This window comes from Ixodes scapularis, unplaced genomic scaffold (genome assembly GCF_016920785.2).
Source record: "Ixodes scapularis isolate PalLabHiFi unplaced genomic scaffold, ASM1692078v2 PGA_scaffold8__174_contigs__length_109621045, whole genome shotgun sequence".
NCBI lineage: Eukaryota > Metazoa > Arthropoda > Arachnida > Ixodida > Ixodidae > Ixodes > Ixodes scapularis.
In genome coordinates this window covers 53,760,608-53,776,510 of record NW_024609883.1, presented here as the reverse complement: position 1 = coordinate 53,776,510, position 15,903 = coordinate 53,760,608, and the positions used below count along the sequence as shown (strand labels likewise).

General features: G+C 44.0%; 1 protein-coding gene across 1 annotated transcript in view; it reads left to right on the top strand.

Annotated features, from left to right (window-relative positions):
• Positions 1–15,903, top strand: part of LOC120838519 (chorion peroxidase-like) — a 65,269-nt gene that overhangs the window by 24,068 nt on the left and 25,298 nt on the right. The window contains exon 4 of the mRNA XM_042286986.1: positions 14,105–14,293. Coding sequence (XP_042142920.1) covers positions 14,105–14,293 — 189 coding nt within the window. The remainder of the gene's footprint in view (positions 1–14,104; positions 14,294–15,903) is intronic.

Here is a 15,903-nt window from a genome sequence, read left to right as displayed (position 1 = left end):
ACATCTCAAACCACTTTCATGGGTGCCGCTTTTCTGTCATAAAATCCACAAGAGCAAATATTTTAAGAACGTTGATTAGGCTAACAATATCTGTGTGAATCGTCGGGTGAAAAGACATATGCAATGTTACAAGTTATGTTCTATAGTATAGTTCTTGAAATCCTCAGAAGTCCTGAAGCTCCACAGGCTAAAAATCGGCGATTATACTCATTAGCGAGAGGTTTTCACTTACAGTTTGTTTGGCTATTTTCGATTCGTCTGGAACGCCGCTTATTGCTTTCAACGGTAAGCTTTTCATAGGACGTCCAGTTTTCTTCTGTTCAAAATAAATAGCTCCAAATTTATCTGCGTATTAGTAAAGGCGTGATCACTTTATATAAGTATCTTTATTATTTATTAGGTTCTTTTATACTCCTTCAAATATATATATTTACATGTTATGAACTGAGGGCATATTTCATTCCGGGTTTTGATTATTTACAAGTCACTAATTATCCACAGCTTTCTTGTCTTTTTGTATTTTTTTTTATTTTAGAAAAGGACAATAAGACAACTCAATAACTTTGTAAAGGAACAGGTCGTAAACAACATTTAGATTTTCTACACGTAACAATTTTCTCCAGTATAGCGAAGATACCTAGACGAGAATGAACTGTATTCCTCTACGTAAAGAAACCGTGCACTTATAGTCGTATTCATTCGCTTGATGTTATGCGACAAGCTTTTTAAAATAAAACAAAACTGTAATAGCTGATCACTTATGTCGCTAGCGAGCATACCTGCTTTAGCATTGTATTTTTAACAGCTTGTTAGACAAAGCTCAACCAGCGTTTTACCAGAATTCGCAATGCGAGTAGGTAGACAGACAGGGGCGCCCCTGTTTGTTCACTTTATTGTCTATGTCTTTTGACGCTTACCTACTTGTAAAGAAAAGCGACGTACCTAAACAAGAATAACCGGTGAAACAATTGCAGGGATTGTTCAATAAGCGCCAACCTCCCGATGACGCTATTATTTATAATCTGCGAGAGTGTTATGCAACTAAAATCACTCCCATTTGCTAATGGTTAAAACGCGTAAACACTAAAAGTGCTTTACGCGTTTCAACTGGACTATAAAAAGAGTGTTCATTTTTTTTTTAAATATTGCGCTGGTTTGATCGGGCGATAAGCGTTTCCTGGCTTTCTCTCATTTTATAATTTTTCGATTACGCAGATAAAATGTTTTGAACGCTAGAACAGAAACTTCCTTCGCACCTATACAGAGGCATAAATAATAATAAAAAATATAATTTATTGTAAATAGCAATAATTACTTGGCTCTCCCTTCATGTTCATCGTTCACACGCACAAGTAGTTGCTGATTTTGCACTACCACGTTGTTTCTGACGTCTCATTTTTTTTTTTAATTTCTTTACGCTCTTTATTGCTTTGCCACGTAAACACCAGTGCAGAAAAGCGCCGATGCAGTGTTTGCGCTAACAGTGTTGGACAACGTGCACAAATGCACGTATGGAGCTATTTGTCTATTGTGTTTAAAGAGATAAATATCAAAGAAAAAACTGTAACTGTCCAATACTTTATATTATTAAATTTATTAACCACGCGAAAAAAACTCACCCTCCTTTTCCCACGGAAATGCATTACCAAAAGTATATTAGAGATGGGCAGAACGTAAGGGCGCAAGGGAGCTACTAAACATTTTCGTGAAAAACCCGAGACTGCGGTAATGACAGAGGACGACAAGGAAGAGAAGGAGAACGTCTCAAAGTTTGAGACGTTGTCCTTCTCTTCCTTGTCGTCCTCTGTCATTACCGCAGTCTCGGGTTTTTCACTAAAATGTTTAGTAAATTATAGACTGGTTGTCGTCTGCTTCAAGTTGAAACCGCACACCAGCCTCAGCTGGACATCTAGCGTAAATTATAATAACTTTATAGTCCATACCAACTGGACAGATCTGATGCTGTAGGCACGCTGTCTCACGTGAATGAGTGCAGTATATTGTATTCTTCTAGTAACGTAAGTATATATTTGCCATAGGTATACCTGTTCCCTTCTGCTCTGCCGTGCACTTTTGTATCTTAATTGTTTTCTGCTCTTTCGCACACGAACGTCGACGGTAGCATCACCATGATTGTCCCAAGAAGGCTTTAGTTTATCACAAAGTCACTATCGATTCTGTCTGGCGTGAATGAAAGTTATCGTACGACACAGCCTTTTCATGGGACTGTGGAATCGTCAGAGGGCACTTGTTTCTATGGAAGTTTAAACAACGGGTAGTTGACAGCCCTAGTATATGACAACTATGCTGCATCTACTGTGCAGTGGCAATTCGGAGAATGCTGTACGAGTTACTAACAAACCAGTGTACAACACCCGTGCGTGATAAAACTAACAGGGTTGGGAATTGAGCTAATTACGTCAGTGTCATCCTGTGAAAAAAAACACCAACACTGATTGTTATGGGACCCTCTCAGCCCTTCAAGCTAATGCCCTTGAATAAGAAAGGTAGTGACATCTTCTCCCTCCTCCTCTGACGCGCACAGCTGTTATCTTTATGTTTTGCTTTGTAACAATCGCGTGTCGACGGTAGCGCCGCCTGCATCGGCCCAAGATAGAAGACGGCCTTCCTATATTTGAGTCAGAGCTCAGACAAAGGCGGAAAGACACACAAATACGTACACACAGGCTAAAAGCGCACTGTCACGGTCTAAAGCCTCGAAGGATGTGCTCAAAGAAAGACGATGAAAGCTGTGACGTTGCACAGTCGTCGTTATTTGATTGGCGACATGAGCTCATAGCATGCACTGCACACCGATAGCATAGGCATTCCTTCTCCCTCATCTTCTAACGCGCACACCTTTGATCTTTATGTTTTGCTTCTTTACACCCGCGCGTCGAGAGCAAGGCCGCCTGGATCGGCCCAAAATAGCAGAAATGTTCCTAAAACCGGGATTCATGATTAAAAACAGATACCTCCGACTTGCATAACAATACCAACAATTTATCTGACGTTTCGTCTCCTATGCGGGAGACATCATCAGTGCGGCCTGAAAACACCCGACTAGCTACCAGCAATCCAACGCTTCTTCTTCCTTCTCTTCATCCGTAGCGCTCATTCTGTCGACTTCTTCGTCCATGGCATACGGGAGACATTATCATCGTCTGCAGTCGCTTCAACTTAATTCTTTTACGTCCGTCGTAGATGTGAAGTTATTTCAGGATGTCGGTGTACCGTCGGGGAGGGGGCCGCGGTTAGAATTGCGGGCGGATGGGTCACTGCGAATACACCATGATTCCAGAAATCTTCTGGGGCCCCACCGTTGTTCGCGTGCCAAGGTCACAGCGTTCGCAAGGTCAAAAGTGTGACCAGTCGTCCAACAATGGTCTACCAGTTCAGTTTTTGATCTTGTGGCATGTGTTGCCTTCTCCACGTCTCTTTTGTGCTCTTTGAGGCGGGTACTCCGTTTGCGGCCAGTTCCTCCGATGTAACACTTGTGACAGTCCTGACAGTTCACTTTGTATACGATACCACTTTGAGATTCAGGAGGAGTTGGATCTTTTGGCTTCGAAATGAGGTCACGTAATTTTATATGGGGTTTGAAAGTTGTTCGTATACCTAGTGGGAGGAGGGACCGGCGAATAGATTCTGAGACGCCTTTTACATACAGTCACCGCGCCTGGTTTGTAATCATTAGTCGCTTTTGTTTTTCCCTGCTGCATCTGTTTACGTGTGTTTTTAATAAATAGAAGGCGGCATTCTTTAAATGGTGTCGCTACTTTTCCGTATAAACGGGCTTTACTTCAAACCCCTTCAGTCCATCAAACCGCTCAGCCCCCCATATCCCTTTGGCACTTCAAACTCCTTCAGCCCTTCAAACCCCATCAGTCATTCTACCATTTAGACACCCAAATGAGTGTGAACCATGGACGAAAGAGGCAGTTTAAAACGTTACTGGATATTTATTCCAGACATTAAGTTTTACATACATGTTGTAACTCAAAAAGACGATAGGAACCAACGTGTGCTCAGACCCGGGCGCAAGCAGCTGCAGACAAAAAATGGCACACTAAATAGAAACAATTGAGCCCTTTGTCGCAAATTAATATTTTTTTTAGGTACTCCCATCCAGGATACAAAACAAGAACAGCAAAAACAACACACCGCATCAGTTGTCATCACGCTTCGCGCGAATGATCGTGATATGCCACCAAAACTTGGCGACGTACTTGCGATGAAGTGACAGTGATCTCCAAATCTAGGCGTCACACAGCACAATCACAAGTCAAACGTTTGGAACCACTCAAACGTGCTCGACAGTGCTTGAAACAAAGAGCGGTAGCTGATAGAAGGGACTCTCCTACTAATCGCGAGTCACGAAATGGACGTCAGCCCGAATCTCCCGGGCATGAAGGGGAGGACGCCCGGAAGTCGAGCCACTCGTTGTAGTTCACCGGCCGTGCGAGATAGAACGGAGAGGGTGACGGGGGTCGGCGGAGCCGATAGTGTGCAACTCCAGCGAGTCCGCTCGAGACGGAGTTGGCAGCGGCCGAGACTGTACCCCGTGAACTGGCGGCGAAGGTCCAAATCCAAAGCTCGACAACACGCCACCGCTCGCCCGGACAGCGGCGTCCCTCGCAGCCGACCGTCGATTTTCACATGGTTCTCGCACTCTGCAGGATTCCTGTAAACACGGACGCAAACCGTTTGCCCAAGCTGATCTACGTGTAGACGCCGCCTGTTCACGGAGGGTTCACTCCTCGACCACGACTTTGACAAGCTCGCGTCGCTAGCGTACTCGAGCGCGGTCTAGAACAGCTAGGCAGAAATAGGCCTACCTGGCCGGTGGCTCACCGGGTGAGAAGTCCTCTTCTCGCCGAATCCAAACTCGCTGAATTCCTTGAACACACGTAACTCCTGTCCAAGTTGTTATCATAAGCATTCGATGAAAACCATTAACACACCCAAACTCCCGGCGCGTCAATTTACAAGCACCCCCCCCCCCCCCCAAAAAAAAAAAAAAAAAATCCGATGAGTTTTTTTGCCGAGTTACCGAGCCCTGTCAGCTGGACGGTGGGTAGTCCGCACGCGCTGTACACTACATATTGGGCGGTGCCTTGCGCCACCTGCCAGTGTACGCGTGCGGCGGCGCGGCGCGTTTTGCTAACGTCCTTCGCGCTGTCTGCTGGGTGGCGTGATTTATTCTAAGGCGAAGTGAAGCTTACGATACGACGTACTTGAGCTTATGATACGGCGTACTCGCCTAAGAGTCGGAATAAAAAATACAAGGGGAGCCAATTTATATGCCGCTGACGGAAAGTCGCAAGCCTAGAGTGTCACTTGGCGCTGAGTGAGTGTATTTTTTAGTTGCGTGTTTGTGTCCTTGGAGTGATAGTCGTTCGGGTGCGCTGTTACGTTGAACACCATGACGACGAGATGATCGGACGCCCAACACAGAGAGACGCGTGTTTTGTCCAGCGCCGAATAGTGCCAACATGAAATATATCAACACGCCTGTGCGACGACCTTCATCGCCAATAAATTGAAACGTGTCACCGTCACCCCAGGCTTGATTTCGAACATACCAAAAGCCAAGCACTTTCACAAATGGCTTACAACAGAATTAAAAAAAAAACTACACTACGCCTTGACGCATATATCCTGATCTCTCCAACAGACCCGTTAAAACGATTTAGGTGGGTGTCGTGTTTTTACGAAGAAGATTAGGAAGGACCCCACAGGCCTCTGAAAATGATGACAGGTCTCTTACAGTCTTCAGAAATTCTTGAAGGGTACGTCAGGCCGTTTAGCAAATTTCGACGGATATCTCAGACTCCTCAAAAATGTTGAAGGGTACGTCAAAACTGTTGAGAAATCCTGGTTTGACGGATTTTTAATAGAGCACCACTGTAGCCTTCGGTTCAATGCTCAAAATCTACGCTTTGTTCACACGCACACAGCACACTTTCACACACGCATTTTCACGAATCCCGTGCACTTCATATTTAACACGCATAAAACATCATAAAAACAGAAGGGCCTTGTGTCCTATAAAAAGAAAAAGGTTAATTTGAACACGATAAAAGAAGAGAGTAAATTTGAACATGAAAAAAGAAAAAAATTTATACCTGGTACGAAGCGTTAGGTGAGCGTTGATCAGTAAAACAAGCTTAAAGCAGGGCGGCGTTTGGAAAGTTCATTAACGTACCAACTGAAAAAAGCAACATATTTCGCAGCGATATCAAAATCAGCTTCCTTTCAAGTTGGCGAACACTGCTATCTGGATGAGGATCAATGCACGATTTGTGCCATTAACTTTGCCTTGCCGCAACGCGAAAGAAACAGGCTCTACTCTGCTTGTTCGTCGTCGGAGGCCTCTTTAGATATAATTAGAACGGCAGTTCTAAAATGTTCCTCACGTAGACGAAACGAAGTATGGGGAAGTCACGTTTGGGAGATTTTTTTTTTCTCATTTATTTTAATGTGTGGCCGGCACACGTTTCATGTTCGTGTTTGTTCGGGGCGAGCATCTTTCAATTTGGTGTTTAGGGGGTGTGGGTTCAGAGCTGCTGATCTCATAGATTTTCTTCGTCTTCGATACTTTTCTTTTGTCGAAAGTCAGTTTTTCTAAAGCGAGTAGTTTGATATAAGTACTTCCAAATATTGCTAGTATACTTGTACTTCGTAGTAACCTACACGACCTGGAATGTTTATTTTGTTATATTTAACTACTTATAATTGGGTATCTTATAACAATTGTAACTTTAATTCAATTTGGGTCCTTTCGATGCAGCACGCATGAGAAAAGTCTATCTTAGTATACGTTTGGCAATTCAAAGGGCCTAAATTCGGCTCAATAGTGTTTTCATCCAAGACACTATTTAGAAACAATAAATCCAACGAACAAAAAAACAACAAAAAACTCGAGGTTTGGTTTTTTCCTTGTTACTGCCAACGAGCAAACAGCCGCGAAGCCCAGCTATAAAAATTTTTACAATTTGGAAGAAAGATACCCAAGCTCTGGCCAAAGAATATAAAGTTTTGTCATTATTCTTAAGCTTCGGATTTTTCAAAATCCTAAATTCCCAGGCAAAAAAAAAAAAAGCAAATTTGGACTTTAATAGTTGTGCTACAAGTGTTTTCTATGTGGTGTGAGTCGTATATCACAAGCGTATGATCCTTTTGTGGTTTCAACAGAATAACTATATATATATATATATATATATATACAAAGAGGGAACGCACGGGTGGGTCAGTACTACTGGCTTATCGTTTGGGGTAGTTTTAATTTTCATCTTCAAACGGTTCTATCACTGTTGTTTACATATTCTATTATAAATTCTATTGCGAATGTCGCAATTACGTTGTTTTTATGCACCTGATTATAGTAACATATAGATTCCTCTTTTTATTCGGGCCCATAATATTTCACTCGCGGTTATACTCAAGTGCCAGATGCAAAACTATGTGAACCTCATATATTTGGAAAAGTATATAAAGTAATTTTGAAACTGTCTGCTGTATTTATTGTTTGTGTATACACGCCTTTTCACAACTGTAAACAGCGTATTCATTTAAATGCGCGTTTGTTAAATATTTTGCATTTGGGTTTTGATACATTCTTGTAAACATTTTTTATCATATCTATAAAGTTCCCTACAGAAAGGAATCGTACCAAGTATTTTATAGAGCGCAGCTCTTAGGCGCCCGTTTCCTGGTTGAACGTCGTCGGCGTAACCGCGCGTTGCATTATGGGACGTTTTTCATAATGACGTTAAACGTGACGTCACGTGCCGTCTCGTGTGATGTCATTATGATCAACGTGACGTCACATGTCACATCTGGCTAAATTCATCAAAAATATTTAGCAGAAATTTTTCCGATAAATTTAGCGGGGAAGTTGACGTCACGTGAATTCAACACCAATTCAATTTCCCCCTCTAAATTTAGCGGGAGAATGTGACAAAACTTTCCCCGCTAGATTTAGCAGGGAAGTTTTTGCTAAACTTCTCGTTAAATTTAGCGGGAAAATGTTGGTAAATTTTCCGCTAACTTTAGTGGGGAAATTTTCGCTTCATTCAGCGGGAAATTTAACGAAAATTTGCCCCTAAATGGGAGCGGCGCGGGAGAGGAGGATACGGCGGCGGAGCAGGGACATCCCCTCCCCTCCGCACCCTCCCCTCCTCCTCCTCAATAGCTGCGTTCTAATTCGGCATTACACAGAATTGTAAACGTCTTTACATTTTATGCTTCTGGTAATATCACGAAGGCCTGCCGCAATTTTTTATATTGTTTCCTAAGTAGAGAAGTATGTTGGCAGAGAAATATGAATAAAACGACCAAACGCAGTCTTTACTTAGAATATGCTGCCTTTGCGATTACTTTTTTTAAAATGATGAATGCAGTTTTCTACTCAAGAAAGCGAAATCAACAAACAAAATGGAATTTCACGAAGGCACGCCCTATATGTCATTATTCGCGTAGCTAAAAAAAATCACACGAAGAAATCAGTGCCACACTATGAGCCCCGAACTTTTTTTGTTGCGTTTTCATTTTCAAGTTTGAAGTTAAATTGAATTCGCACTTTCTCAGCAACAATATGAATATGCGCAGTACACTTAAAAAAAATTGATCTCACAGTAGAACAAATTTTTTGTTTGTTTAAAAACGCATTTTGTCTAATAGATTTTAAATTTAAACAATGTCATTACATTGTAACATAGCACCTATTTCTAGATTTGTTCTTCGGTTTTGCGAGGAGTACGTTGATTGCTCTATTTTCTGTTCTTGTCGATTGGATGAATAATGATCGAAAACAAGTGTTGTGTGTAACCGAAGCGTTTGCGAGAGGTTGAAACAAATATGAAATCAGTTCGCGACTAAGCCGATAGATGGCGCCACCATCTCTGGCGCGTTTGCTTACCAGACACAGAACGGAGCTGATTCTCAAAGAGCACCCGCTCGGTGACGGAAACGATAGGGCTACGTTTTTAAGTTGTCAGTGTCCATACTGCACGTTTTTTGTTGTTTCTTTTTCGTTTTTTTTTTTACATCTATCGTGAGCGACTTTTTAGTATGTGAATCTAGGCTGACTACGCAATTTTTGAAGTAAAAAAAAAACAATTATCGAATACTCTACACATCATTATTATTTGATAAGCATTTCATGTCAAAGATCCTTGCACTCGCTACTTTGAAGGTTTAACTTAATGTCTAATCACCGAATACCTCTACATATAGACGTCTGCAAAGGTTATATTTCTAAACTTGAGGAAGAATCTCTTATTATATTTCTCTTCCGAGCGTTTGTCGCTATAGAATATTATTAAATATCGAATCGATATCTGCGTTAAACTGATACGGCAGCGTGTGGCCAGGAACTCTCTAAGACGTTGTAAATCGCTCCCAAAGGCCCTAATAATACTTTTTCTTATTTGCTGTGAGTCTGAAAAAACAACATAAATGTAATAGGCGCGCACTCGATAATTGGGTCTTTAAAGGGGAACTAAAGTAAATTCCAAAACCGTTTTTTCTTTTTAGAACGCAATTTTATTTTGCACGGACTGAACATCCTAGAAAACGAAGTATTACGTAGTCATGCATGACCTCTTCCTCTATTAAAAACGCGGCCATTATTCGTGACTCGCCCCCTTTTCTAATCACTATCTCAAAGAAGGGTCGTGACGCGATGTTCGATCGAGTTTTTGATAGGAAAATATCATGATGACTGCAATTTTTTTTTGTAATGCTTAAGCTAAAACGCGAAAAATGATTCTGCCTCGTGAAGAAGCGATCTCAATATCCACTTAGTGTACCTTTAAGATTTATCCCCCGCCCTTGGGTGCGGACAGGTAAGCGCACAGGTAGAGCCGTAAGGTCGTGTACACGTGAGCCGTCAAAATATACAAATCATTTGACACTAAGGTGCTTCATGAATAAAATGGACCCCTTTCGTTCTGAGGATATAGACGATTCGCTAATTTCACCCTTTTCATAGGTGTAGACCAATCGCACGGGAAGGAGCCTCCGTAGTCTTTCGCTTTAAAGGGATTGTCCGGTCAAATTTTGTATTCGAGAAAACAATTCAATATCATTGTTATTGCCTCGAGAAGCATCGTACGTGCAATATCCGAATTTTATATGCCCCTCTGCGTGAGTAATTAAATTCATACTGCTCATATCGCATTCTAGCGTAAACGCTGTTTTCGTTGGCAACATTGAAGCTCTGACGTCACAAAACACAAAGCGAGCATTTTTGTCTCGTTGTTTGCCTGCCAGTGAACGCTTCAGCGTGCTTCGTTTTTGTTGCTGTGCTCGACTTGTTTCGTGGTTGGGTTAGATTTTTGTTGCGCGGTTGGGTGCCACAACTACCGGGCAGCACATGCGAGCCAAGGCATGACGTTCCAGACTTTTCCGCGAGACGTGCAGTGACGAGCAAAGTGGATCGTCGTCGTGCGTAGGGACTGGGTTCCCGTCCAGATCGAGATCCTGCTTATGCAGCAATCGTCTCGCAGAATAAAGCTACGAGCTGAGCTCTCAGCGGACAGAAGGCTTGTAAGCTGAGGTGTGATGCTGTGCCAACGATATTAAACTACGTCCACCCACTCCTCGCCCAAATCGGATCAGTCAATTTAGGTCTGTTCGATTCGCCTGATCTGGCTGAACTAGTGCAGCAGTGCAGGAACTGGTGCATTCGATTCAACCGTAAGTTGCACGACCGCTGCACTGGCTCGTTCGATTCATTCCAGTTCTGAACGAGTTCAGACCCAGTTCCTCAAAACCTTGCACCGGCTCCGGACTCTGTTCAGCGTCCGCGCAGAAGCAGACGACAAGAGCAGACGGCGATATCCTCAACCGTCTCTGCTCGCGGTGCCATTTTTCGCAGCGCTTGCTCAAATGTCTGCGATCTTTAACAATAACGCCGATACGGAGGTTGCATTTCCTCTCATTTATGATAATAACGTACCCGCAGTGGACGCGGAATCGAGATCCTAACTGAAGGTGGGAGTTTGCTTGATTATGATATTCTAAAAGCGTTTTAGGCACCTGCTCGCGTAGGTTTGGCTCCCTGTGGTGAGTGTTGAAATATTGGCTCACGTAAATTGTTTCTTTTTGATGCTATGTGGGGATCCACAGTTTTGATATTCTTACTCACAGACACGGGAAAGGTGTCTGTAAGTAAGAATAGTCTCCGCCTTCAGTTGCTTTTGGATGCATATTGTTGACTCCGATACATTGTAGAGGCCTGGGATTTAGTGCGTTGGCACTCGCATGTCCCCGTAGCTGAGCATAATACTGCATGCTTTGTCCGCTGGTATCTGTGGACGCCCACTAACGGGCCTGAGAAAAACAACGAGAATCGGCATTTTTTTTTTGCCGATTCTCGTTTTAACTTGACGCCAAAGTTACGGTCGAATGTCTTGGCCAAGACGCTATCGTCAGGCCTTCGTCTTCGAGGTGGCCGGTATAGACGCTTTGCAGGAGCTGTGCATGGGCGCCGCCATAACTGACCTTCAGTTTTTGTTTCCTCGTATTTCGTTTATTTCACTTCATCATTACCATAGCAGGCCAGGAATTATTGCCACATTAGATTCAACTGTGTCCTTTTCTAAAGCATCGGCCTTTGTAGGGGATCGTCAACTACCGTTTCAGTTGCTCGGCATCTCTGTAAGACAAGAGAAGGTCAGCAATTGCGGCTGTAATTTGGCGCGTGTGTAAAGCGTCTATACCGACCGCGCGCTGCCGCCAGTGACTCCGACGCAAAATCATCCTGATGCCACGAACCTATAGTCGAAATGCAAAGATTCCCTTTGAGGGCATTTGCCTCTACCTTCTTGACTTGTAACCGAGTATAGTTCAGAACTTCCTGGCCAAATCGAACAGACCTTGAGTATGCAGCGAAACCGAAACCAACAGCTTGGCCATCTCGAAATGATACGAGAAGTTGTATTTAGCACGCGTGCAGCCCGATATCTGTTTGACCCGCGTGTGAAAATGGAGCGTAGCTACGATTCACCAAGCTCGTCCAAGTCAAGTGACGAGTCCGATATGCATTTGAGCGGTTCGCCGTTTGCCTTCGACCCGCGGACGTCGCCCCTGAGGGTATGACCCGCAGCCTCATCACCGATCCAGTGGATCCGCCGAAATGTGTACCCAGATGCCGCTTCGTGTACCTAGGTGCCGCTTCAGAGGCGAAATCTACATCCTTTGCTTTGCAAGCGCCCCTAGTTCGATCGGCGTCCGTCGCAGTTGTGTTTGCGCGAAACGACATACGTTTGCTCGAAGCTTATGGCTGTCTGCGAGTAATATCCTGCTAAAAGGCGCGACTTTTTTTGCACGTGCTTGGAAACTACATTAAAAGAACAGTATTTCAGTTGGGTACTGCCTAGGAGACTATATAATTCGAAACAAAATACAAGATATCCATCGACCAACGCTTGTTATCCCGACCATCCGACAAACTTTTGCGTTTTGTGACGTCACGCAGCACCTACGGATGTCAGCCATTGACACTGGCGAAATTCAGGGTGCAGTTTCGTACATAGGATCATGAAAGGTTTAATTAATAACGGGAGATCATATATCAAAATAAAAATGACGTTTGTCTATATGAAGGCTCCCTCGACGTAACGAGCGCAAGAACTTAAGTACTTCCGGTTTCGACCGGACAATCCCTTTAAGAACAACAAATAATCCATGGCTAATCGTGAAGCCGTTTACCACTTCGCGATAAGTTTTAAATAGTTATTATTAATTATGATGCGATTTGTTAACTTACAACGAACGACATCAGGATTGGAGGTAGCCACGTCCATCTTGTGATTGGGCTGTCGGTGGCCTTGAGATACATCTAATTTTTCTTTTCTGTTGCTTTCTTTTACTCTTAGTAAACTCAACGCTGTCGATTTTAACCTACGACTGGGGCAGAAGTAGAAAATTCATTCTGCCTCAGCCATCACGGTAAACGTTTACCAACTGGCCTGCGAACTGACTGTAACTGAGTAAATTCAAGTTTGAAACGCGTGCTAATGCTAAGTGTAGTTGGATATATAATAATCCAACTACACTAAAAAAAAAAAAAAAAATTGGTACGTCTATTTTGCTCGAAAGCAGTTGGTAGGAACAATCACCGCCTCTAGGAAAAGAGCTTGACGGATGACGAGGTTGGAAATACATTTAAATAAATAAAAAAAAATATTCGCTGCACCGTGACGCTTAGCATGACATTCCGCATGCTACGTCAAGCTCACCACAATAGGGCCAATCTGGTATTTTATATTCCTAAAATTTACGCAGCCTGTTCATTCGACGAGCTCAGCCTGTGGACTGCAACCATTGGCTCTCTCATGTGCCTTGCGGGCAAAGTAGACGCGCCACATTTCATCGAGCTCACCGTCTCTGACAGCCTCGGAAAGGGGGGAGGGTACTTATCTCTACTATAGGGGGCTGGATGGTGCATTGAGCAGTCAGGTGTAAAGGCACCGGAATTGAGCGCTTGACAGGCTTTTCAACATTTCCGAGTGCTGGTTCGAACAGCGTTCAGGGCAGTGGCGTAGGCAGGGGAGGGGGGGGGGGGGGGGGGGGATAGTGTTCGGGGATCGAAACGCTCTCTTTAGCTTGCGGTATTCACAACTCAAGCACGTCACTCGCCCTCTCGGGGACGAACGAATAGCCGGTTTTTTAAACTCTTGCATGATTCATCCACCTGAGTTTTTTTGTTTTTTGAAACACTTGCTTTACCATTCATTTCTGGGCTTAAATGCTTGTCTAGGTTCATTTATTTAGTTCTTCTCCATTTATAATTACTCTTTCTTTCGCGGCCGACGAGGTCATAACTGATCCCTAATCCCGTTCCTTAGTCCAAGAGTTTGGAGACCCCTGTTTACTCGTTGAGAGCAAAAGCGCGAAAGCAAAGAGCGCCGTGACAATACACTTTAGCGTCGACTGCGGTATGGCTTCAAGTGAAACGGTGTGCGGCCGTATTAAACATCCCGCGTTAAAACAGGCGGAAACGCAACGAGCCATTCGTTGAGTTCGTTAAGATCTCACTGTCTAAGAAATTAAGGCTGGCCTTTTCCATTTTTTGTGCTCCATGCGCTCCCAGATGTCGCTTCGCCGAGGACCAAGGGAAAGTCTGGCCAGGAACTTCCCAACGCACGCCTGGTGTCCAACGCCATCCGAGGGGCCCCACCCGACCCGTTGCGTCGGAGTCCGGGGCGCCACACGAACCTGTTTATGGCCTTCGGACAGCTGGTCGACCACGACATCGCGCTCACCCCGGATGTGCGAGGACGTACGTGCACACCTGAAGAAGCCTCTTGTTTCTTTCCATTCGTCTTAGAGCGCAGCTCTTAGGCGCCCGTTCCCGGCTTGAGCGGCGTCGCCGTCGGCGTAACCGCGCGGTGCATTATGGGTAAATTTTCCCGCTAAATCTAGCGGAAAAATTTCCCCGTTAAATCTAGCGGAAAAGTTTGCCCCCTAAATCTAGCGGAAAAATTTCCCCACTAAATCGAGCGGAAAAATTTCTTCCCCCCCCCCCCCCCCCCCCGACGACACGTGGCCCTGAGTACCCTTCCCTCCTCCTCCTCAAGAGCTGCGCTCTAATTCGGCGTTACAGGGAGTTGTAAACGGCTTTCATTTTTGTGCTCTTTTTTTATTATTACAATTAGTCTCTTCTGATATTGTTATAACGGACCAAAGCAATATCATAGGCTCCGCTGGCCGCGACTGCATAAAGCAATAATAAAAAAAATGAGCAGTATTCATAACCAAAAAAGAACAATCGTTAGCTGTTTAGATAGCAGGAGTTCTTTTAGGCTGCCAGAGTATGGCAACATTGTTTCCCATGGAGTATTGCTCCTGGCCTGGGTGACTTGAACGTGCACCACGCAGAAGTGATACACGACCGCTGGCGCCGGCTCGATGCTCATTCAGTACGAAACGGACAAGGATGGTGATTGAACCAAGGATCCCTGGGTCGGTGCGATAACATCACTCGGCCACCGATCTCTCACTATTCGCAACATCAGTGATAATTTATAACAAATTGACAATCAATGACAGTTCGAGTGAAGAAGTTAGATTAACAGCGACTTTTATCTCCAAATTCTTATCATGCATGAAAAACAACGTTTAAGGTGCGATCCTCTAAAAGTATTTAGAAGACATCAAACCGTCGTTTCGAGGATTATAGAAAAACCTTATGTTTAAACAATCTCCCTGGTACATTGAGCTGGGAAACTATGTGCAGATTTCACGTGACATGAGGTCGCGTGACGTCAATTTTCCCGCTAAATTTAGCGGCGAAACTAAATCGGTGCATAGGTCTCGTGACGACACGTCACGTAACATCAAAGTTCGCGCGGGAAAAGCGATTTGCTCGCTAATTTTGGAGGGGAAATTTGATTGGTGCGTAGATCACGTTAGGTCAAGTCACGTGCATTCAATTGACATCACGTGACCTAAACACCGATTCTATTTCCCCGCTAAGTTGAGCGGCAAAACTTTACGATTGTGCAGCTTCCGTTAGGAAGTCTTTCATGCCTTAGCGGGGTACTCCGGCGGTTTTATGAGCTACCTCAGGTAACTGTATCTTCTGAATCCCTGGCCCTTACCGTGTCCGGCATGCTAGTTAGCATCGCGAAATTCAAAATAGCTATTGAGAAATCGACAAATGAAATTAATGCTCAAAACAAACTTTCATATATACCAGCACTTTTCAATGTCGTGATGTCAGTGGCAGGCAGGCTTGCCGGTCGAACGGGCAGTCTGGATACTCAGACTATGTCACGCATTTTTGTCGAGAGGCTGAACGGCCACTAGAGCGAGCTTTGAAAGCATTTATTTGACATTATAAAACTGCTGAGAATCAGATGGGAAAATATTCTGCAGACCAAAGAGTGA